The sequence below is a fragment of the Rhea pennata genome, chromosome 4 (genome assembly GCF_028389875.1).
Source record: "Rhea pennata isolate bPtePen1 chromosome 4, bPtePen1.pri, whole genome shotgun sequence".
In the NCBI taxonomy this organism is placed as follows: Eukaryota; Metazoa; Chordata; class Aves; order Rheiformes; family Rheidae; genus Rhea; species Rhea pennata.
In genome coordinates, this window is record NC_084666.1 from 33770886 (window position 1) to 33795613 (window position 24728).

The window sequence follows — 24728 nt, forward strand, 5'->3', positions numbered from 1 at the left end:
TTCATCCTTTGCATTTCTTACGCACAGGCAATTCTTTTCTCTCTCTCTCTTTTCTTCTTTTTTTAAGTACGTACTTATAAATGTCAAAGAAAACAAATGTTAGAGCTATAGAACTCTTCACGTCTTTCTGAATTACATAAATAACAGTCAAAATTCTGTCAGTCATGCAACTCCAGTGGGACAGCAGAATTTAAAGGTAACAAAATAGTGAAGCCAATATTATCTCAAATTATTTTTGCTTAAACATAACTACTTTGAATTTTATAGTACTATGTAATTTTATTTCTTGAAATATAGAAACAAGTTGTATCTTTCCTTGAAGACAGGAATCTGTCCTGAGTAAGAATGGGTAGCTGAAGCAATGATTTGCATCAGATTCTGCAAATCTTGCTCCTATAGTACAGTAAGAGGAGTACAGTGCGCTGTATTTGGCCTGGAATCCTCTGGCAGTTTGTGTTTGTTTTTTCACTAATACTAGTTTTATAAACTTGCTGTAACGCTGACGTAGCTTCAGTAGTGCAGTCATGTCTTTCAGCATGCTTTCTCTCAATCATAGATGATTGATTGTGTCGATAATAAAAGCTTATTTTACTTGTTCTCCCTTCCAAAACAATCTAGATTGCACATGTTTGTATTACAGTAATTTTTCCTGTTGGCATAGGAGTTAACATTTCATTTCCCTAATGTGTAATCATTGGGGTGGTAGTGGGGGAACTCTGTCTCTCTGTATCAAAGCTTTAGCAATATGGAACTGTTCCTGTGTATAACAATAGTATTGCCTGTCCAGAAATCTGACATACAAGCAGCCTAGCTGAAAGAAATAAGCTGGAGCTATTAAAATAACCATAAAGGAGAGGCTGACAATAGGAGCTGTCTGCCTTTGTCCCAAAAGATTTTCTGAACTGGAAGTAATAAGTTGAGTTCTAAGGCAACCCCATCAGGGATCTTCTAATTGCAACAATTCCCCCCCACACACTTCCTGAAAGCAAGTTCACAATCAGTGTAGACCTTGCAGACTTACAAGTTTTAGCCAAATTAGCCAGTATTGAATCATAATTAGTGTGCATAATCTTTTTTATAGGCATTTTTTAAGAACATATTTTTGAAGTTTGTTTTTTCTTTTATAAACAGGCTGCACTGTGTTTTCGGTTCATTTGACTGGTTTTAGTTTAAATGTGCAGAAAACAACGTGGCAGGAACTGAAAGTCAAACCATTACAGCATCTAATTATTAATAATTCTTTTTGTTGGCCACTAATTGATTTTACTTTGTCCAGCCTTAACTAAAATTTGCAAAACCTGTTTTCTCGGTGTTTTCCAGTACAGTCTGTATTTGGAGCAGAGCTTTAGCTGTGCAAATCTTTGCTTCTAGGTCTTTGTACTACCTCTGTATGCTGGGCTAAAGCAGTAGCTGCTTTTAGCTGTTGACCATTCCGTATTTCTTTTTTTGAATTTCTATATCTACCTTACTTCAATAAGATCAGTAGTGACCCTTGCTTTCTCTTCCTGCAGTTGAACACAATTCAAATTACTGCTGTCTGTTCATAGTGCAGAAGTGAGGTAGGCGTAAATTGTTCTGCATCTTAAGTTTTATGTCAAGGCCTGGATTTTACCACATGCCTAGTGCTCTCTGGATGCCAAGTTTTTTGTCTCAAAACAGTGGTTTACTATGGATGTGCTTATATTTTCTGTGTGTTTATGAAACAAGGTCTGTCAGGTTTGACTGGATACTGACAGTTCATGACTGTTTGACAAACTGGTGTTTCTACTGTTATATTTAAAACAGTGATGTCTAATCAAATTCAGTACCGTTTGAAAACTTACACCCGTATAACACTGGTTGGTATAAGACAGAATTTGACTTTATTTTTTATCACCCTTGGCCAGTTCAAAGGAGTTAAATTTGTGATATAAAAAAGGTCAGAATTTGAATAATAAAATTTTATTCTGATTGAGGTTTTACTTTGTTGAGCTAACTTTAAAATCTTGAACTGGTTCTGCTAATGATATGCTACACTGTGTTTTAGAAGTTGTGTGTTCTCTAGAGACCATAGGTGTTCTACACTAATATTCTTCCATTTCCACCTCCCCCAACTTGAAGTAAGTAGTGTCTAGAAAGAAGGCAAGAATTGGTGCACTAGGCATGTTGGGAAGTCCTCGCACATGGAATGAAATGTCATTTCCCAGTTAAAGATTTTGTTACTATAAATTCACTACACTGACATCAGCTTGCTGATACTGCTAGTGATAATTTGCTTCAAATTCTCAATTTACATGTAGGTTGGAAAATGAGTCATTTGTCCTTGAAATAAGAATTGCCTTCCATTTAACAATCCTGTTTAAACTTGATATTTCAGCTGGTAGTGCTCAAGACAATATGAAATGTATACAGCTTTCTATTTCAGAGAGCTGCAGATAGACAGAAATGTAAATGAAATTTCTTTATCTTCCTTTATAAAAGCTGAAAAAGGACTTGTAATACTAATATATTCATTTGAGGGTTTTTTTCAGTATTCTTTTTTTCCCCAGCTACTCTTGCAAGATACTTTTCTGAGAGTTCTCTGAAGCAGAAATTGGAAGATAAAATTTTTCAGTACTTTCTTCAGTAGCTATAAAGAAGAAATGTTATATATAAATATGTATAGATTTTAAAATTATGTATGTGTGTGTATATATAAATATATACACACAAATTTAAGATAAAGCCATTTTATAAAAACTTACTAAATATACATATATAAAAACTTATCTAAACATAAAATGTGACAAGCTATAAATATTAGAAGGAATTGATTATATTGATGAGAGATGGCATATGATATTATCTAAAGACTTCTGAGATACATGTGAAAGTCTTAACTTGCAACATAACCAGGTTACAACTTTTTTAGAGGAGTTTTTAATTTGTTTTTTAAAACATTAAAGCACAGCTAATCAGGAAGCATGTAAAAGGTTGAGCAACACAATTATTTAAACAAGAAATTAGAATATCTGTGTTAATTTATGGTTCAGCTTTGATTGGGCAAAATAGAAGAGTCATTGCATTGTCAAATATAAACTATAGAAATATTTAAAACTATATTCTTAATTCTGCACACTTATTTTTTTTCTCAGATATGTTTGCGAACAACTAATTTGAATTTTTCAGGAGTTATGCAAAAGGCACAATATCAGTTGGTGGTTGCTAGGTTACAGCCTTCCTCCCTGTGCCTGATTAGAAGCTGCTAACGAAGAGGAGAGAGAAGAGCTGTGAACACCTCTCCTTCGTGCATGATTCAAAGGCCAGTGTTAGTTACTGAAACTTTTTCTACTCTCCTTCAGGGCTGCAACCAAGGATTATTTCCATTCTGAAACAGTGCAGTTTAGCCTGTTTTATGGATCAGAAGCAAGAAAGCTTGGCGAGGGAGTAGCTTGTGTTGTCAATGATAAACTTTAAATTGCTAAGGAGTTCAAGAGCAAACTGTGTTTCTCTGGGTGGCTGTTGCACTTTATTCCATAGAGGTATGAGTAAGTAATGCTTCCTGGTCAAAGTGCAGATGTGATACAAGTAAGGAAAGCCTAGCACTTTTCCAGCTCAGTTACATTATCAAAGCATTTCTTTAAATAAAAAAAAGGGGGGGGGGGATTGTAAATCATTTTTAAAAGCTCACATTGCCTGCAGCAGGTCTTTAGTATTTCAAGAGTTAGAGTGCAGTGCCTCTTTTGGCATGCAGCCCTGTTTATACAGCGGACAAGCTGACATTTCAGTTCTGCAAAAGGAATGTCATTCCATTCCTCCTTTAGTAGGAGACTGTTTCAGGGAGTTCACAGGATGGAGATTTTGGTCTTTTCAACTGACATTTTAAGTGCTGAATAGTTTTTTGCCTCTGTGACAGGACATACTTGAAATCTTCAGTGCTTAAGAGTAGCTGGTTTGCCTTGCCTGAAAATCCGCTAAGACCGATGCGTTATTGTGCTGCCTTTTTTTGTTTTGATTTTAAGTGGCTTGATCTTCTTATTTGACTGATCAATAATATTAGATTTTGTTGACATTACCATTGGATGCTATTTTAGAAGAACTGCAGGCATAGGGCTCGGTTATCCATTATACGTTGGTGCTCTATAGAGGTATGAGTTGCAGTAGCACAGCTGCCTGAGGGAAAGAAGAAATTTTGTGCTGGGAATTGAGTATGTTATGTGTTTCAAAACCTTTGCTCCCTAGGACTCTGTGGCATATAGGGTTTGGTTGTATTTGGCTGCTCTTTCAAGGTGTTTACCTATTTCTGGTCACCACTGCTGTAGTCAGACATAATTGAGCACATTGGAAATGCAGACAAATTGTCTAGAGTATTTTTTTATTATTGTTTCTAAAGTGGAAGGAATGTGGTATGACACTGGTCATAATTTGTACTAGAATCACAGTTTATATTTTATTATGATCAGGCTTTGTAAACAATACACTCCAGTTGGCTGTAGTCTGTTTTACCTTGGGTAGGTGGGTAACATCTCTATTAATAATTTTGCCTTTTTTCCAAGTCACCTTGCTTTCTCTTACTACATCTGACAGGGACATAAAATGGGGGGACATGCATAACACAGGCCCACACTTGCCAACTGTCCTGATTTGTTTGTGCCCCTTGAAGTTATTCAAGGGGAAAAGGAGGACGAAGAGTGTAGATGTTCCTCTTTGAGGCCTCTGGGGATTGCTGAGCAGCAGACAAGCACCAAGTCTCCTCCTATTACAGATGCTCTTTCCTTTTCTTATCCTGTCAGCTCTGCTGTAGTCTCTGCATTTATACAGCTCAGTAAAATGTTTATTGCGAGGTGGCAGGTAGTAATCTGAGAAAGAGAGAGGTGTTGCAGGAAAGGCAAAGGTAGAACAAAAAGTCTGACAAAGCAACTATTGCATTCATCTGTGTTCAGTTTGGATAGTGTTAAAGAACTGCACTGTCCCTAACTTGCACTCAAAGATGAAATATGGGTTAGAATGCTATTTAAGTAGTATGACCTGATCAGACTTCAAAAATTGACTGAAGTGGAAAATACTGACTTTGGAAAATATTTTTTTGTTGGCCTATTCTCGTAGTGCAGATGTGGAGATTTTAATGACAGCTTGAAAATGGTGTGTTCTGAGTTTCTTAAAATTAAAAGCCATATTTTGATAGTCTTATTATGTATAGTAACATTTTACTCAGACCTCACACCCAACTAATCAAGAATATGATAATATTCTTTCACATTTTAGCAACGACTAAGTAAAGTTCACAAAACATGAAGTGGAAATTTGACCAGAATAACTGCAGACTTCTGGAAGATGGTTTTGTGAACCCTTGTCCACATAAAAAACCCAAAAAACCTAACTTCATAGATACACTTTTCAGAAGGTTACTAGTATGTGGCCTGCTTAGAGGTGGCAGAGATTAAGGTAGTAAATTGAAATATATACTAAACTGAACGCCACCTCTAATTTTATTTTTAATTGAGAAGATTATATAGACCTGAAGCCAACATGCCTCTGTTTGTAATAAACTTAGTCTAATCGCTTTTAAGTCTTTAATTTGGATTTGCTCTTCATTGAAGACTATATTTGATCAAAATCTGTGGTTATGAAATTCCTAAAATATTACTGGTTTGTTTTTGGAGTGACGACATGTAAAGCAGCTGAAGAAGCTTTTTTTGAATGGCCCAGCTTATTAGAATTTAGATTAATTAAGTTTGTAATCAGATTTCAAGCATCATGTTCCAGGCCAGGGATTTCTCTTAGTTTGTTTCACTTGTTACTCCCAGGGCAAATTCTGCTAAACTGCATTTTCATGCTTTACTAAGAAATGATTGCAGGTTTTGATTTCCATTACAGAGTTATTAATATTGTTAATGAGAGTTCTCATGGATAAGCACACTTAAGGAGGATCATCCCTGGGAATTGGAAGTATTATAGTTTGAGCGTTTGTTAATTGGGTAAAATTGGCATATGTAAGGCTGTCAGATTTCAGATGGATTTATATTTTTATTTTTAAGAGTGATTTGGTTCTAGCAATTGGGATTATGGGATTTAAATTGGAAGTAACGTTGGTTCTCAAGTTCATGCTTCTTGCCAAGAGTGGGGTTAATATTCTGTTTTTTCCTTGGCTTCCTAAGCCATCCCATTCCTCCGTAAACTACATTCTGTCCCATTTTTATCCTATAGTATTAACTTAGGACTTCTCCTTACTTTAATGAAACCGGCAGGAAAGTCCTATTGGTTCTAGTCTAAAATTTCAAACGTACAGATATTGTAAAATCAGCTCTGATGTCCTCTCCCAGATGACTGGGAGACATTTCATCAGAAAACTTTTGTGTTCTCCTGTAGTGTTTAATGACTGAATATGAGTATGTTTTTATCTTGACCACCTGAAAAAGCTTAAAAATTCCATTATCTTTTTCTGTCTTAAGACAGAGACTATCTTTACAGCACTGAAGATGCAATAGAAACACTTAGTTGTACTCCTTATTTGGGCTTTACACCATTCAAAGAAAAAAGAAGGTGGGGATGCTTGTTCAGAGCCAAAATATGCTGCCAAAAATGATGATATTGATCAGCATTTCACTGATACTTAATGGAGCTAGCTGATTGCAAGATTAAAACAAATTTACTCTTAAAAGGATTATTTTATTATTTCTCTTTGACATTTGAATCGCAATATCATCTTCCTGTCAGCTGTCTTCAGAACAACCAGATCTACAATTTAGTGATTTACTCTGTCAAATCTGTGGATGTTAGACTTTAGCTATCATAAGAGTATTACGCTTTCATGTATAAAATGGACTGCTAGAATCAAATGTTAAAATTTGCAAAAGCAGTAAGTTGGCAGACCAGCCAGTAATACTTTAAAGACAGACTCTAGACCTCTGATTTGGTAGAACTTACTGTTATCTTTGTGACAAAATCTTTTTAGTTATACTGTTCTTCTTTGGACCTGTATTTTCTAAAATGATAGCCGTGCTGACTTTTTTGTGCATTTTTATTCATTATTGTTGCATAGAAACTTGTGATGAAGCTACTAGTGTTCTCACGGCAATATCAGGAAGGATTTTGTGTTAAACTTGAAGAAACTGGAGTAATGACAAAAGCATGGTGTTTTGTAATTGCTGATGTAAAGTCAGATTGTGTGGGAGTTTTAGGAGGAAAAAGACAAATATTTTGTGTATGTGCATCTACTTAAATCATTAATTGTGTTTTCTGAAATACATGTCTGCTGGTACAGAACCAGGAGAAACTCAGGTTCTGATAGTGAGATTTTTTTTTTTTTCTTTCAAGGCACGTTTACTGAATCAATATCTTCTCCATTTTATTGTTGAGTGGAAATGATGAGAAGAAAGCTGAGTCATATTAGTTGACCAGTCATCCCTTCCCTCTCTGTTGGAGCACCTACTAATGGAAGAGAACTAGGTGTGGTGACCTCCCTCCCTTTTAAGGGCAAGAAGCGAAGGGAAAATTTTCCTCCATATCTTCTTGTTCCCTTTTGCATGGCTTGTACACTGGAGGAAAATTATTTCAACAATTAGATCAACGTTTTCAATATTGTGGAAATAATCCACTTCTAATGCATGGTGTTCGTTTTTAATACATTTTTCCACCTTGTCTGTCTGTATTGCTGTTCTGTCTGTTCTAAAGTGTAAGCAGAGTGGAAACAGGGGAGGTGGATAACTTTATTTATTTATTTTTAAACTTGTATGGCTGTAGGAAATGTTCATTCAGTAACTGATTTGTTTTTTCTTTAGCATTAAATATAAACATTAATATAGACAGTTTGTCTAAATGACCACTCATAAAATGATTTTCCTGGATGCTTTTTATTTCAGTTTGGTCTTATAAGCAGTAATGGTTATTGAAATAATGTTTATCCAACAATTCAGGATCTGTTTCAACATGAGAAAAATTGAATAATTTTAGTAAATGAGACTTCATCTAATTTTTTTAGTAGGGTGGCTTAGACTACAGGTGACCCTGTAGAAATTCTGAACACAAAAGCTACTGTGTTGGGTAGACATTTGTGTTGAATGAATTGTTCAGTGGTCAGATGGTTAGATAGATCATGGACTTGTCATTGTACTTCTGTGAAAGTCAGTGTAGAACATACATAAGTCATGCCAGAGATGTAGATCTAATTTGAAATGAATCTAAAAATAAAGTTGCCCATGTTTGCTGTGTCATGCTGTTAGTCACAGTCCCTTTAATCTTTTACATACTTCCTTTTGAAAAAACATTTATTTAGTTTTGGTGTGGTGGTTTTTGTTTTCCTGTAAAGTATGTGATTTCAGAGAGTGAGCACTTAAGAACTCTTGACAGTCTACCAAAGCAAAATAGGTTCAATTCTTTTTTTCCTCTAGTTAAGCTTCAATAGCTAAGATAGTAGAATTTGTATGTGTTAAATGAACAGACTGCAGGAGGAGAGCTCCATTACAAGAACAGTCTCTTTTTTATTTATCTTTTTTAATCATGCAAGGCTATCTTTAAATTAATCTGCCACTTTCGATGTAGCTACAAAAAAAAAAAAAAAGGTTGCTCAATATGACACACAAGCATGCCTGCTGTGTTCTGCATGGGCCACAAGCAACAGGAACAGCATTGCTGGAAGCCTTGCTAAAAGGGAATTAATACAAGCTAGTCTTGTGTTTGGTAAGACATGAAAGTTTTGCAAAGATTTCCAATGCATATATATAACTGCTCAGACTCTGAAAATGGAGTGTTTGCAGTGCTATGTCCAGCATGTAGGTTTTGTGGACAGAGAGCCTTCAGAAGTGAGTAATTTATTTGCTACCAGAAAGTCTCCTGGCTGAAGCAGAGAAATGCAAGTGTAGCAGAAGTAAGCTCCAAAAACAGAATGCAGGTAACTGGGTGCTCAAGACCAGATGTGCATTTTTGAGAGTGCAAATTTGTAATCTTATTTAGAAATTAGGCTACATGCACATTAACAGTCAGAATCTATACAGATAATAGAGTTAACTGGTAACCACAGCACAAATGCAGTGACTGCATAGGTTTTTTATTTTGTTTTTATAGAATTGCAGTCAAACAAAATACAAATACTGAGCTCAAGAGACTGGAAATGTGAAATGCCAACATCCTTAAAATTAACACGTTGGCTTAGTTTCACTGGTATTCCTCTGAAAAGAAGGAAATTTAGAGTCACCATTTTGCTTTCAAGAACATATTTACAGAATATATGTATACATATGTTCTGGAACAGTAGTATTTTGTCTGTACTCTTTTTTTTTTTTTTTTTTTTTTCTTTTTCCCAAATTCTGAAATCTTTTATACTTCATAAAACTAGTTTCCACAGTGACATCTGGCGGTAGCTCTGAAGTGCTGAGTTGCTTGAAATCTTTATATGTGGGTATTTTGCAGATTCAGGTATTAGATACTTTACTATCCAGCCCTTCTGAAGTGATCTGATTGGCATCTTAAAATTCAGGATGGTTACCATCAAACATTTTTGCAGTTTCCCACAGCACAGAAAGTATTGAATAAATGAGTAATTCCTCAGTGTTTACCTAATTTTGCTGCTTAAATAAAAACAAATGCATGTGTCTGTGAAGGAAGCTATTTACAGTTAAAGCCTTTCCTGTAGAATTTAAAAGCAGTATGGCATGGTTTATTTAGATCCGATTTTACTAACAGGGTAGATACCAAGTAGAGTAGATGGGCTCAGGGACCACACATGCATGCTCTTGCTGTGTGAATGTATGCAAAGTCCAAAACCAGATGTCATGATGCTATTTTGGCTCATTTAGGATCTAATCCTGATTAGGCCTATATGTAGCAGTATAATGCAAAAATATGAGCCATTACAGGCTCAGGTAACCCTTGCAAGGTTACCGCAGAAATGGTTGTAAGGGGTTGCTTGATTCCTCATGCTATAACATCCTGGGCTCGTGTTAAGTCCTATCCAGAAAATGTCTGGAGGAAGAAAGTCTGTAAGAGATACTGGCTAAAGAAAAGGAGAATGCAGTTTCTATCATGGCTTGACTCCATTAAATTGTTTAATATTCTCTCTCCTGTCAAATAAGTTAACGCCACATCACATACTGTTCTGATATATAACACGTTATGGCTGTACCTTGTAGAATAAAGTGCTTGCAAGATAGGACTATATTTATTCTCTTCACGGTGGATCAAAACTTGAGTTCCTCATTCGTTATTTAGTTCTTGTTCAGCTCCTGTAGACTTGGTAGATTATTTTTTTTTAATTAAGTTTGTGAATTCTCTCACTGTTCCTTGGATGGCAGTTCATTTTATGGGTGTGCACCTATGGAGCTAAGCACTGCTTTCGTTTGACAGGATAATAGCAGCCATTGGTCCTAAAGCTGCAAAGTTTAACCTCAGGGCTAATTTTGTTCTTTTCTGTAAGATATCTGTGTGAACCCAAATACTTATGCACATAAAGAAGAATCAGTTAAATAAATTTGTTTAGGCACAGGCATAAGAATATATTGCATTTAAATAGCTACTCATTAATATGGATAATGGTAAACATTCAAGGGTTTGGCATCTCAATCAGATAATATAGTGTAAAATTCACTGTAATCGGTGAAGAATAAAGAGTGTCATTCAAATGAAATGCTACAAATTACTCATTATGGTTAGTCTTTTAGGCAAAACAGCTTTTATGAATAGTTAATTGATCAGATAAATCTCAAATTATGAAAATAAAATTAAGTAATATTGTTTTAGTGTTTGTGATGCATGACTGCTGGAAAAAGTTTAGTAAGCTTATTTTTGTGGATTCAGGTTAACCTTAATACAGGGTAGATACCAAGCGCTGCTTATGTGTACATACCTTAATTCGTATGTACACATAAGCAGCGCTTATAGAAGCGATTTCAGTTATGTGGAACTTGAGTGTTTTTTTTTTTTTTTTTTTTTTAACTTCTTACTCTTTTTCTACATGTTTCTTTATGTTTATTGAGCTTTTTATTTGTTTTTCTTCCTGTTTAACAGGTATTATAGAGACTGCTGATCGACTGGACCGTGAGACTACTTCACATTACTGGTTAACTGTTTATGCAACAGACCAAGGTGTTGTGCCTTTATCATCTTTCATTGAAATCTACATAGAAGTTGGGGATGTTAATGATAATGCTCCTCAGACGACAGAGCCAGTGTACTACCCAGAAATCATGGAAAACTCTCCTAAAGATGTGTCCGTTGTTCAGATTGAGGCATTTGATCCAGATTCTAGCTCAAGCGAGAAGCTAACCTACAAGATTACTAGTGGAAATCCACAGGGGTTCTTTTCAATAAACCCCAAAACTGGTAAGTACAACATAGTGTTTTGTGTTAAATATGAATGAATCTGTGAATTATTTTGTGTAAATACATTAAACGAGTAAAATCAAGATCTCTAGTTTAATGTTATAACCATACTTTCACGATGGTTACAGATATTACCTGGTATCTTGGGCTGGGTTGATGAGAGTAAGTCATACAGACCAGTAGAAGAGGATCTGGGAGTGAAACAGTTTAAATAAAGTACTTGACGTCCTCACTATACGTATTTTGGGAGGTTTTGTTCAAAGTAGCACTGCTCTAGGCTGAGCAATGCGCAATTGCATTTGGAGTGCAATAAGTATATTCCTGTAGTATATCTTTTAGCTTTGTTTCATCAAAAAGGAATCTGGTTCATGTTTTCTGAAACCTGTCCATACTGTGAACCGAAGCTTAGCCAGTAGGGACAATTGGGAGATTTCCTTCAAAAGTGCAATCCTGACGTGAAGCAAAATACTAGATGATTTAAAACTTACTAGGCACAGTGTTCTTAGCAGGCTCCTTAAAATTTTCATGTATGGATTTTTGTCACAATGCTGGCTATTTTATAACTGTAAACTTGCTTGACCCACAGTCAGAAAGGGCTATCTGTGTAAGTAACTCTTGCCATTGTAAGACATACAAAATCTAGATGATGATGATGATGACTGTAACTGTGGTTGGTATACAATGAAAAGAAAGAGTCTTAGTTCAATAGTTTGTAAAGCTTCAGAAAAAACAAGCTGAGGTTTCAATAGCAAAGTACAAATACAAGAAACAAGTGACATTTTCGTAACTCTGAATTACAGATACTGAAAATGTGTGCAGGGCAGAAAGACATGAAATTGAATACTCCATTTTAACTGAAACTGCACAGTGGACTTAAAAGCAATGCAAAGGTTGCCAACCATCCTTTGCTTGTGAATGAACACAGAGAAAGCAGTACCTATACTGTTTTTTTTTCTGCCCTACAAATGTTTTCTAAGGGTGAAGAGGTACTTACTAATTATATTTTGCTGGGCAGGGCACAAATTAGCTTTTCATATGATGTGTTTAGATACTATTTCACATTGCACATTTCAGGAGATGCTTCTGATTCATTCAACCACAAATTCCTATTAAGAATCCAGAGAGTTTTAGACTGGGAGTGTGCTAGATAGGTATAGGGAGTAATTTTAGTCTCTTACAGTAGGTAACAGGGAGGAATACAGGCCTTTTTCTGTTTAGCTGTCGTTCATTCATGGAGGGAATTGCAGGGAATCTAAAGAGGTAAAACTATGGGTTAAAAGTATGTTTTGAAGGTTGTGGTGTTTAGATTATAGCCTTAATACTGTTTCATAGGGTATGAAAAATTTGCCTGCTGTAGCAGCTGAGACTGCTTTGTCAGCAAAGCTCTTGAGTACAAACACAAATATGTCATTTGGGTTATTTGTGACAACAATTTCTTTGCCATCACATGCTGCATCTATACGAGAAGATACTGCCAAGAAGGATGCATGAAATAGTCATAGCAACAGATACTTAGAATAGTTGGGGCCTAAAACTAAATAGTATATTTAGGGAAGTGTTGGTTTTAGAACAGAGGCTGCCTAACGGGAAGTAGAACAGTACAAATTCATAAAGCACTTTAAAGTGAATGCAGTAACTATTAATGATCTTTATTTCAATTTCTCTCTCTTTTTCTGTACTTACTTCTAACTCAAAAGGAAAAAAAAAAATGTTCCTCACTTCTGTCTCTTCTTTCTCTTTCTCCTCTCTTTCTATTCTCAAAAATACTGTCTCCCTTCTTCTACTTCAGTATCATAGAATCATAGAATTGGTAAAGTTGGAAGGAATCCCTGGAGATCATCTAGTCCAACCCCCCTGCTCAAGCATTTCTTATTTCAATCAGTCATAAAGATAAAATGGGAGTAAACTCACCTGCAAGTTGTATTGAAAAAAACTGTCTGCTTTAATTGCAAGGGAACATGCCTGCATTTATTCCTGATTGTATCATTGGCCGGTTATTTTTTGTTGCTGTTTCCTCACGTTTTTATACCATGTTTTCTCCTCTTCTCTGTTCTGTTTATTCTTGTCCTTTCTGATTCTTCTCTGCCTTCTATATCACTATGTAGCACTTACACAAGCGCTTTGTTACAAAATTTGGAATCTGCCTCACCTGAGTTTTGAGCTGAAGAAACACCTTGATTCCTGTGTTATAGATGGAAAGATTAAGGCAGAAAGGGATTAAGTGACTTGTCTTCAAGCAGAGTTTGTAGGCAGGAAGCTATTGTGTTTTGAAAACTGTCTCAGTTAAGTTAGAAAGTTAGCTTGCGGGAGCTTACACAGTGGATGGTGAAGTGATAAGGAACATTCAATAGAAAACTAATGCTAGAAACTCTCCTCACACAAATCTTTGTTTTTATTGTTGCATGCATACAGTACAAGTAAGGAATCACTATAAAGTACTTCACAGCCCCATATTAAATGGAAAAACAAAAGAAAATAAATGGATTTCAGAACATGAGTTTGTGAGAAGGAAAAGTGTTGGTTTTTAAAAAAGTTTAAATCACAGGAATGGGTAAATTAATTGGTGTCTTTGCTACTGTTAAAATTGTAATGCTTGCTAGACAAACATAATAAACATGCAGAAGAGGGAAAGGGGAAAAAGTGTGTGGAGGAGGATGGAAGAAAGGAGACACCTCTTTAGCTGATTTCTGCTGTGTTTCCAGAGTGCATTCAGATAAGTTCGGTGAAAAGCAAATGACTGGCTCATAAATATATATTGTCTATATATTGTATAGGAAGTTGGATTTCATGGGATGAAAGGGACTGTATTGTGTTTTCCTGCACCTTTGGTTTGCAACTGTCAATCTACCCTAGATACTAATGTAGTGATCAAGATGAGTTTGGATTGAGATTATCAGATTTATTACTTGCCAAGTCTCTCTTCTGTCTCTTACAAATCAAGTATGTTTAACCTGAATAGGTCTTATTTAAGGTGAAAGCTCTTTCACTGGGATTGGAATGTTGCAGAGTTTGAAAAGCTCTTTTAAAAAACATTAGTTATTATGATAGTTACAGTGCAGAATGTAGTTTACTCTCTCACTTAATTAAAATAGGATTTAGCTGAAAAGAATATTAGACTGGATGCATTAGTGAGATCATATCCTGCCCGGTTTTCTTATACGGCCATGTTACCCCTTTTTGCCCTCATGACAGCTATCACACTGTAAGCTATTTGTTAAAGGGAGAGAAACCTTCATAGGGCCCCAAGTTTCATTTCCAGCCAAAGGGGAGATAGAACTGGAATATGGATTAAGTCTTTAACTGTATCTGATAACAACTTTGAAGGTGTTGAAGGAAAAGAATCAAATGCATTATATGTTTGTTACTTTGGGTCATTGTGCAGCCTCAAAGGCAAATCAAGTACTGAAGTCATAAATAATTAAATTATTAGTAACAGCATTCCATCCAAGTCGAGACAAGGCTTAAAATAGGTGGTGAGTGCTGAAAATACGTTTCAACTGATACTATGCTATTGTTTCCTCTCCAGGTCGTGGATCATCTGGTTTTTTTTGGTCTTTTTATAGAATTAACACTGTGATGAGCCATAACACTATCACGTGCCCTGACAAAACTCTTGCATGTCATAGTAATACAGATAATAAATAGCAATAACCTAAATGTAACCTACATCAAGTAAAATACTGTTTTCTGCTCTCTGTAAGTAGCTAGTTCCTTTATAGACCCTTACAGCCTCTAAACTAAGGTGTCTTTTCCTTGTCCAACAATCCTGAATTTTGAGATGGAGAAAATGATTGAAAGGGACCTATCTAGGGTAGCTCATGTTTTCACAGAAAGGAGATTTATTTTCACTACAAGAATGGTTGATTAAATGAGCCTGTTACCAAAAAGTGCTACTAGTAGAAGTGGTATTTGCATACTTCTGAAGGAGGTCAGTTTCTCTTCAGTAAATACTCGTATTCACTTGAAAAAAAAAACTTTATTTTAAAGTAATTATTAAATTTTTGAAAATAAATTGTAATACCTTTGTATGTAGAAATGCTATATTGCTGTTTGAAACAGGAAATTTAACACATTACATCATATGACATATTTGGTGATCTTTTCAGATGTAGCTGACCTTTGATCAAAACAGACAAACAAAATATCATTTTCTTTAGTTCTGGAGTTCACATGTAATGAAAAAAAGCTGCTGTACATATGAGCTTGCCAAGTGAAATAAAAACAGTTATCATAGCACTATTTGCAGGAAAGAATCAGTGCAGAGATTAATTGCACTACTGTCATGCTCAACCTGAACACAATGGTAGGAAAATATTTAAGTTACAGTAACTGCTTTATATCTAATATTTAGTGTAGGATAGTATATACTTACTAAACATCTTGCAGAGTAGCTTAAAATTAAGTATCATAGAATCAGTAAGGTTGGAAGGGACCTCTGGAGATCATCTAGTCCAACCTCCTTGCCCAGCAGGGTCAACTAGAGCATGTTAGACAGGGTTGCAGCCAGGTGGACCTTGAATATCTCCAGAGAAGGAGACTCCACGACCTCTTTGGGCAACCTGCTCCAGTGCTCCGTCACTCTCACAGTGAAGAAATTCCCCCTCACGGTCAGGCAGAACTGCGTGTGCTTCAATTACTGCCGATTGCCTCTTGTCCTGTCACATGGGACAACTGGAAAGAGGTTGTCCCTGTCCCCTTGACAGCCTCCATTCAGGTACTTGTCTGCATTGATAAGATCCCCCCTCAGTCTTGTCTTCCCCATGCTGAAGAGGCCCAGCTCTCGCAGCCATTCCTCAGAGGGCAGGTGCTCCAGCCCTCTGTCATCTTTGTAGCCCTACGCTGGACTCTCTCCAGTAGCCCCATGTGTCTCTTGTGCTGGGGAGCCCAGAACTGGACACAGTACTCGAGATGAGGCCTCCCCAGAGCTGAGTAGAGGGGCAGGATCACCTCCCTCGTCCTGCTGGCAACACTCTTCCTAATGCACCCCAGGAGACCATTGGCTTTCTTGGCCACAGGGCACATCTTGTCATCCACCAGCACTCCCAGGTCCTTCTCTGCAGAGCTGCTCTCCAGAAGGTCAGCCCCCAGCTTGTGCTGGTGCCTAGGGTTATTTCTCCCTAGGTGCAGGACCCTGCACTTGCCCTTGTTGAACCTCATGAGGTTCCTCTCTGCCCTGCTCTGCTGCCTGTCCAGGTCTCTCTGAATGGCAGCACAGCCCTCAGGTGCATCAGGCACTCCTCCCAGCTTGGTATCCTCAGCAAACTTGCTGAGGAGGCACTCTGTCCCCTCATCCAGGTCATTGATGAAGGAGTTGAACAGGATGGGAGCCAGTACTGAGCCCTGGGGGACGCCACTAGCCAGAGGCCTCCAACTAGACTCCGTGCCACCGATGACGATCCTCTGAGCTCTGCCTTTCAGGCAGTTCTCAATCCACCTCACTGTCCACTCGTCTAACGCACACTTCCTGAGCTTCTCTAGGAGGATGTTATGGGAGACAGTGTCAAAAGCCTTGCTGAAGTCAAGGTACGCAACGTTCCCTGCTCTGCCCTCATCTACCTAGCCAGTTATTCCATCTGAGAAGGTTATCAGATTGGTTAAGCAGGATTTCCGCTTGGTGAATCTCTGCTGGCTACTCCCGATCACCTTCTTTTCCTCCATGTGCCTGGAGATGACACCCAGAATGAGCTGTTCTGTCATCTTTCCAGAGATGCTGACCGGCCTATAGTTGACTGGGTCCTCCTCCTTGCCCTTCTTGAAGACTGGAGTGACACTGGCTTTCTTAAACAGGGAAGTAATTGACCGAAACTAAAAGGCTCTGAATCCCTCTAATGTATTTAGATGGAAGAAGTTGACATTGGCAGTCCTTGGTAGCTATTTTGATAGTGCCACCACTATAATTAACTTCACTGCTCAAGCTGGAGCAATTGCACTGAGGATGTAGGAAGATTTGTTTAGCAGCACTTACAGATTGGTCTAAAGATTATATAAAAGTAGGCAAACTCTGAGTCTTGTAATTTGGAGCTCTGACTTTTTTCCTAGTATGTCTAGTAGAGAGTTGTGATTTTTCACTCTTTATTATAGGTAAGATTTGTTTGCTTGTGTGTGTGAGTTGTTGGTGGTTTTTTTTAACACTTTGTAATTGTAACAAGGTCAAAGAGTTTGAAACTTAGTTGTTAGAATGCCCTTTAGTTGCTGGTCTTTATATTTTAAGATGTTGGGAAGCCCTGTTGTAATTTTGTGCTGTTAATATCAAAGTAAAGATCTTAGTGAAAAGTAGAAAGCTACCTATGTGCTCACTTGAAAACATAACTGAGAAATAAGAATGTGTATTTTTCCCAGGTGTTTTATTCATAATTTGCCACTGCTTGAGATTTCAGGTATGGCATTTAAGAGGGAAATGTTTATAAAAACTTCTTAAAATCTCTCTGTACAAATAAAATTTGACAAACAGCCTGCCCACCTAGACACAAGTATGGGTAATATCCATCGGTTCTGTCTTAGAAAGCAGCAAAGAAATGGGCAAATAGTGGATGCTTTAGGGAGCAAGCAAGAAGGTGTTTCAACTGTAAGCCATTGGTTCAACTCCAATCTAGTTGCAAATGTGTAAAATTTTACATCTTACTGGAATCCTTTCCCTCAAGGAGGTGATCTTACTTTATCATCTGCTTTTTTTAAAGGACTGTATTCATGTACCTAGAATAAGCAAGGAAAAATATGAAACAATCAATTTCTTAATCTTAGTCTCTCATCTCTGCAGATGTTTTAATAACCCTAGTAAAGGTAGTACATTTATTTCAGACTCAGACCATAATGGAATTTTTGAATGCTCAGGTAGTATTTGTTTTAGATCTGGATGTTAAATAGTTAAATATTTTTTAAACAAACAAACAAACAAAAAAACCCCACAAAACTTTAGACAACTACATAAAGTCCACACTGGTCTCCCTGGGAGCCTGATTTCCTTTGGTTTCTAGACAAGTCCAATAGTGCTTTGGAAAACAGATTGTACTTATCTGTTCAGCTATACACACAGTGAGTCACATTCACAGTTGTGTTTGTGTGAACTTTGAATATTTTAGTTTTGACATGAACAGTCATTTTCAGTGGGCAGATGTATTTTTATTTGATCTATTATGCTTTTGTATTATAGTATCTTAATCTTCTTTATTACTTTGGGGAGGTTTGATGCATGGCAATTGGCAGCATAATTGTAGTTATTCCTAGATGGTGGAGCAAATATTTAGTAGGGCATCTGCCAGGAATAACTGATGATACCATTGTCTATAAGTGTACATTTATATGAGCTGTTTATGAATGATGATTCATAATAAAATGAATATATGGATCATGATAGCTAAATGCTAATGTATATTGGATTAATGATTTAGAAATGGATCGGATAGTGCCAGTTCAGGACAGAGTTGTTATATTCGTTTGAATTGAAAAAAAAATCCTTTTTTTTTTTTTGCTTGAGAAATGGAATAGGAGAGCATGCATTAAATAGAAAATTTTTTTTGTTGTTGGACTTGGTAAGAATGATAAAGGCAGTATACAAACTAGTTTGCAATTTAAAATGTATACTTGCAGTTCTACAGAACTTCAGACCTTCTAAGGGACTAAAATGGATTTTTTTTCTGTTATCACTTCCTGTGCTTTGTAGTTTTTCTGTATTTTTATCTTTGCAAACTCCCTGTGAATTCAGCTTTAACTGGTCAACCATAATGACTCAGCAAGTCATATGCAAAACATGGAAATTTGAGAGCTGAAGAGCGCATTGTTAATTACTGCAGAATTAGAGCCATTAAACTGAACTCCCTGAACAAAAGGAGCTAGCTGAATTCCCCCAGGCCTAACTCTGCATCTCTTTTCTTAGGGATATAGTAGCTCTGCCATGCCATGATTTTAAAAGATGATTACTCCTCAGTGATACAGGCTTTATATAGCTGATATCTGAAAGATTGCTTTGTTAAGGCGTCTGGAAACAAGCCTGTACTACTAAAGTGAAAGGCATTCCAGTGCTTGTGAGTATTACTGAGCATTGGACTCCTAATCGGGCACCAATATATGGTGAGGGAAAATCTTCTGTACTCTTTTGCATTACTTTGTCCATATATGCAGGCTGGAAATAATTTTTGATTCTGTGAAATAAAATTTCTTCTGGCCAGATTGTTTACCCACTGCAACCCCTTGCCCCTCAGGAGTGCTGCATTCCTTGTATTGACTAGATTTGGTTTGGGAAAGAGTCAGGGCTGAGTAGCAAATAACCTTGTCTTCAGGAGGCAGAGCTCACCTAGTGCAGCAACTGAAAGCAGTGACAGTGAATGAGGTCCCTTGCTGTTGCCCCATATAAGAACTTTGAGTCAAATTTGCAGGAATGCTGAGTGTAAAAGCATAGCTTTCTGTGCTTTTAACACAACTTGATATCAGAATGCTGTGTCCTTTTAAAAACTAGATTTGGTTTCATGACCTGGATAGGATAATTACTAAATGAATTTTGAGTCTTAACTCCCCAGTGCTTCAATTTGAAGGTATAAAATAGGAATTATTACACTACGCAATTGTTTGGGAGTGTTGTGAAGATAAATTCATTCATAGTTATGAAAAACTCAGGTATTGTCATGAAAATACCATGAATATTCCTGTGAGGAAATTAGTAATCCCTTGGTGTTGGTCTAAGGCTATTTAGATAAGATCTGTAGACATTTGTTGCATAAGGAAGTCTGACAGAAACAGGGAGTGAGTGCCCATTTCAGAACATACTGCAGAATGAGGCCCGAATCTGAGTATCTTACTGCACACGTACAAGATAGGCAAATTAAGATGATTTGGCAGTCTTAACTCCAGAATTTCCTAGTTTAAGAGTGACTAAAACTGCTTTGTACAGAATGTGGTGTTACTTGATGTACCTTTTGCTCTTATTTTCTTTCTTTCCCTCCCCCTCCTTTCTCTTCTCTCAAGTTTTTGAAAGTACTTACACTAAATTGATCCTATAGCAATTTAGGATTGCAGCAGCCTTCGTTTCATAGATCTTACGACTCTTGAAAATATGCATTACAAAGCTATTGTCAACCTTCCAGTTAAATACTGAATTAAAAACATTTTTATATGTGCAATCTCACCATAGGATACTATTCTAATATATAAAAAAAAGTTCTGTTAAAGATTAAAATTTTCGTAATGCTTTGAGTGTATGGATGTTGCTCTTCGTTTATTAGCCTCTAACAATCTTCAGAGCTTTGTGAAGTTATAAAATGCTAACTGCCAATGGGCAAATCATCTACTTCATATGATTATATCAATTTACACTGTTCCTAACCTTCAAAGCATTCATTTATTTATTTATTTTTGTGAGTGTGTGTATGTTGCTGATTTGGAGACTGAGTGAAGTGAAATAGGAAATGGGTACAGCTGCAAACAACTTCCAAGGGTTTCCGATAACATTGGAGAATTACTTAGTGAGGAAATGAAGGGCCAGTGACCGCACAATATGCTTCATTTTAACAAAGGAAATCTCTGTTTAACTATGTGTGCTTTTTTATTCCTTTTGACCTAACATTTTGGAACTTGAATAAAACAAGTATTACTGCATTACATGTTAGTGTGACTTAGAGATAAATAAAAACCCGAAATGTGAAATTGGTTTTTTTTTTGTTACTACTTTAGCTGTCAAGCCATACCAGGCTCAATTATTACTCATTCATGTCACACAAATCTGAGCATATGAGAATAATCTGAACAATGCTGAGAGAGTAAATATATTCAGTTACACTGGTTTTAGGACAGATTCTTTCTTTATCTTTTTGGAAAATGGGATGATAATTAACACAAATGTTTGTGAAACTTGCTGACAAGGAAGGATTACATGTATAGCCAAAGGTTTGTATAGACATACATTTACAAAGAATTTATTTTGGCATAAAACTAATTTTGTTTTCCTTTGTAAATATTGTTTCAAGCACTTGAAGTAATGTGACTACACTAGTGGTTTTCAACCAGTTCTCTTTTGGGACTAGGAAAACAAGTTTATATCTGTAAGATTTCTGGTAGGGTCTTCACATCTGCTTTATAACGTCTAATGATTTAGCCCTTGAAAAGACTGAAAACGTTGTACTACAGAGAGAGTTATTTTAAAAACCATTTGTGAACCTTTATGTGAAGATAACTTTTAAATTTTAGATGGTTGTATTTGGGCCTTTTTTAATTTATTCTGTTATATTGCTTTAGAAAAAGAGAAGATGTAGGAGCTGGGAAAAATAAAGAAGTAAAGTAACAGCACAGCAGTCCTTCCTCTTTTCTGTTTCAGTGCCTGGAACTGCATAAAAACTTTAGGCCATACTCTGCCTCATCTTTCCAGGAAAGCATTTAAAATGGAATTAAAAAATATATATATTAAGGTTTCTTACCAAGAAACCAAGATATTACTCTACCTTCACGTAACCTGATGCAGAGTGGTGATGGAGACATACTCCCGCTATGTCATGCATTTTTTTGAACTGGAATATGTAATGTGGGAAATTGTAATTGTAACCAGGAAAGAGAAAATAATCAGATTCTGTTATGAGCTACTTGCATAGTAGCACCTTCAAACGGTATAATGCTTTCACACATACCAGTTTTTCCTTGATTTGCTCTCCAGGTAGTGTAACATTAATACAGTTTTTGTATCTAATAAATGTATAAACACTGATATTTTTTCTGTTAAGATTATTAAATTAAAATTAGTGCCCCATATTTGCATTTAGCTTGGCAAGTTTTTTGAATAGTGATGGTAAAAGATCAATCCCAGCAAAAAAGTAATTCTACCTGAAAGAATAAAAATCTTCAAGCTGAAAAATTCACAGTGTGATCACAGTTATGGGAAACCAACAGTCAGCTAGAAAATTCCTCTTCTTTTTTCATAGCACTGAAACAAGACCTTTGGCACCAGTCTGTGATTGTCTTTGTCGAGTTTTGCTTGGAGGGCTTTACGTGTGATCCAGTTACAAAATCAGTTCCCTTTACTAGTAGGAACTTACTAAAAGATAGCAGTGCATTCCAGATTTGTTCTTGTAGTATTCTGCCTCATAAATACAGGAAGTAACATGCAATTAAAACATAAAATTAATACACTGTATAAATCTCCAAATACTCATTTGGAAACTGGATATTTTAGGGTTTAGCTATCTAGGTAATTAGTGCCTCAAAACAAAACCTGTTAGTGCCTCAAAACAAAACCTGTAATGCTGTCAGAAATATAAATATTCTTATTTGAACTTCAACTTCCTCTGTATTTTTCTAAATATGTATGTCATCATAAGCCATTCTTAATATCAAAGGAGAAAAGATAATAAGGAGAATGACATGTCACAGAATTTTTATACTGTTGCCCTAACTTTCCTTCCATTTGAAAGATTGAAATATGTAGCCAAAAAATATTGCAAGATTATTATTGGTTAGCTCATGGCTGTTTAAAACCCAGAAATATCTCAAAATAATAATTTATAGCCCATTTATCCACATATTGAGAACAATCCTAAGATTGGAATAAGGCATCTCTTTCAGAAAAGGATGAGTTGTTTTTACTGATAGTGTAAGATCACTTCATGTATTTTCTGTCATGCTACTCTTTCTTTGTCTCACCTCCTTCAAGAAAAATCTTTTCATTCCAGTGTCAGAGCTGTGATAAACTTACAGAAAGGCTCTTTCAAATAGCATTCTTTAATTCACCTAGCTCAAGTCTTTCAAAGTTTTTCTGTATTTCAGCAGTAGAAATACAAGTCTGTTTTGCTGGCTTATTAAGGAAGCATGTTCTCAATTTTGCATGCATTTTCAAATACAGAAAACTGTTTCTAAATTTCAGCTTCTGAAGTTGGCAAAGAAAGACCAATGATCTTTTGGTACTGAGGAGCTTTCTTAAAAAAATCCTCATAGCTTGAATTAATTAAAAAAAAAAAAAGCCATGCAGATAAAAATAATAAATAATTAACGACAGAGGTTTTGAAGATGAATTTGCCCTTTCCATGATGTAATCCATGTTTTTGTGATCTCACGGTCCTGGATTTTTGTCTCTAGCTGTGAGTTAGCTATTCTCTTACCCTCTCTCTGCAGATCATATAAGTACGTTTTATTTATTTTTCATATTTTGTATTTTAAAATAACATTTTAGGTGAATAAAAATATCAATTTATAAAATACAAACTGATCTGAGAAGGTCAAATGTTTTATCTAGATTAAAATTAACATTTTAAATACATAATGCTATTTTGTGTGTTTCCCCTGCCTTGCCTGCACTACTATTTTTTTTTTTTTTAATGTGGTGACACCAAACACTCGTATGGTGTTGTAATGGAATTGTGAACTATAAAACTATAACTATAAAACTATAACTATAAAAGGATTCTACTTTGTGATGGCTGTACATGTTTCATTCCAGAGGGTGTTCTTATTTACCCTTGTGTAAATGCACTGTAAATGCCTAGATGCACTAAGATAACTGAGATAAAAACCCATCCTCGAATGTTCTTTATCCAAGGACATTGCACTAAGAGACCACATACAAAAGTAGTAGCTCTGACTTTTCTGGCATCCTGTAAGGTCATTTGGAAACTTTTTCTAAAAGATACTTCTTCATTATAGTATGCTAAATACTAAATACTTGCATGTTGAACCAGACACTTTAATTTCTTATTTCACTTATACCACTGTAATTTTCCAACAAGTTTTAATACAACTGACTTAGCTAAGAAGAGAATTTGGCCCACCGAAGGTTATCTTGAGTACAGTATAGCAGAATTTGGCCCACCAAAGGTGGGAGATAGCTATATTAAAACCTTTTCTCTCACGTACACAGTGGATGGCTTCTTGTGCTGTTCTCAGTTTGCAAAAACCAGTTTTTCTAGTGTTGTTAAACTTTCTACTTTTCTCCCTATAGTACATCTTGCTGTTTGTAGACTTTATTAAATGTCAAAAAGGATTCAGTAGTTTGCCATGCTGCTTAGTTGTTCTCAATTAATGCTGTCATTATCTCTATGCTGTAATTACAAAGCGCAGTGATGTTCTGTGAGATAGTTGAATTGTGTAAGAGCAATATTGACAGCAAGGCAACAGCCAACATGGAAACTTGCTCTGATGGTTCTGTTTGAAATTAGATATTCTTGACTAGCAGTAATAATTTTAAAAATTTCTGTATTAAAGCTTGTAAGTTGTTTCCTTGAATAGAAAGTTGCCATTCATACAGACTTTGAATTACTTCAAACCAGGAAGTTTGATTTCAAACTTTTGTTTAGCAAGTCTGCATTTTGGAGCAAGTATTTGCCGATAGCTTTACCAGCAAAGTGAAGTGTGAAGAGTTTTATGTGGTCTTTTCCTTTTCTGACTTTGAATTTGGCACAGTCTTCTTTAATCCATACATGTGTTGCAACAATTTTATGGGAGGTTAATCATGAAGCTGAAAAACATCTGAGGCAGAGGAAGTG

At 36.1% G+C, this 24728-nt stretch overlaps 1 protein-coding gene across 4 annotated transcripts in view; it reads left to right on the forward strand.

The window, feature by feature from the left end:
- Positions 1-24728, forward strand: part of FAT1 (FAT atypical cadherin 1) — a 116802-nt gene that overhangs the window by 28742 nt on the left and 63332 nt on the right. For all 4 annotated transcript variants that reach the window (XM_062575671.1, XM_062575668.1, XM_062575669.1 and 1 more), the window contains exon 3: positions 10960-11274. In XM_062575671.1, the coding sequence (XP_062431655.1) occupies positions 10960-11274 (315 nt within the window). The remainder of the gene's footprint in view (positions 1-10959; positions 11275-24728) is intronic.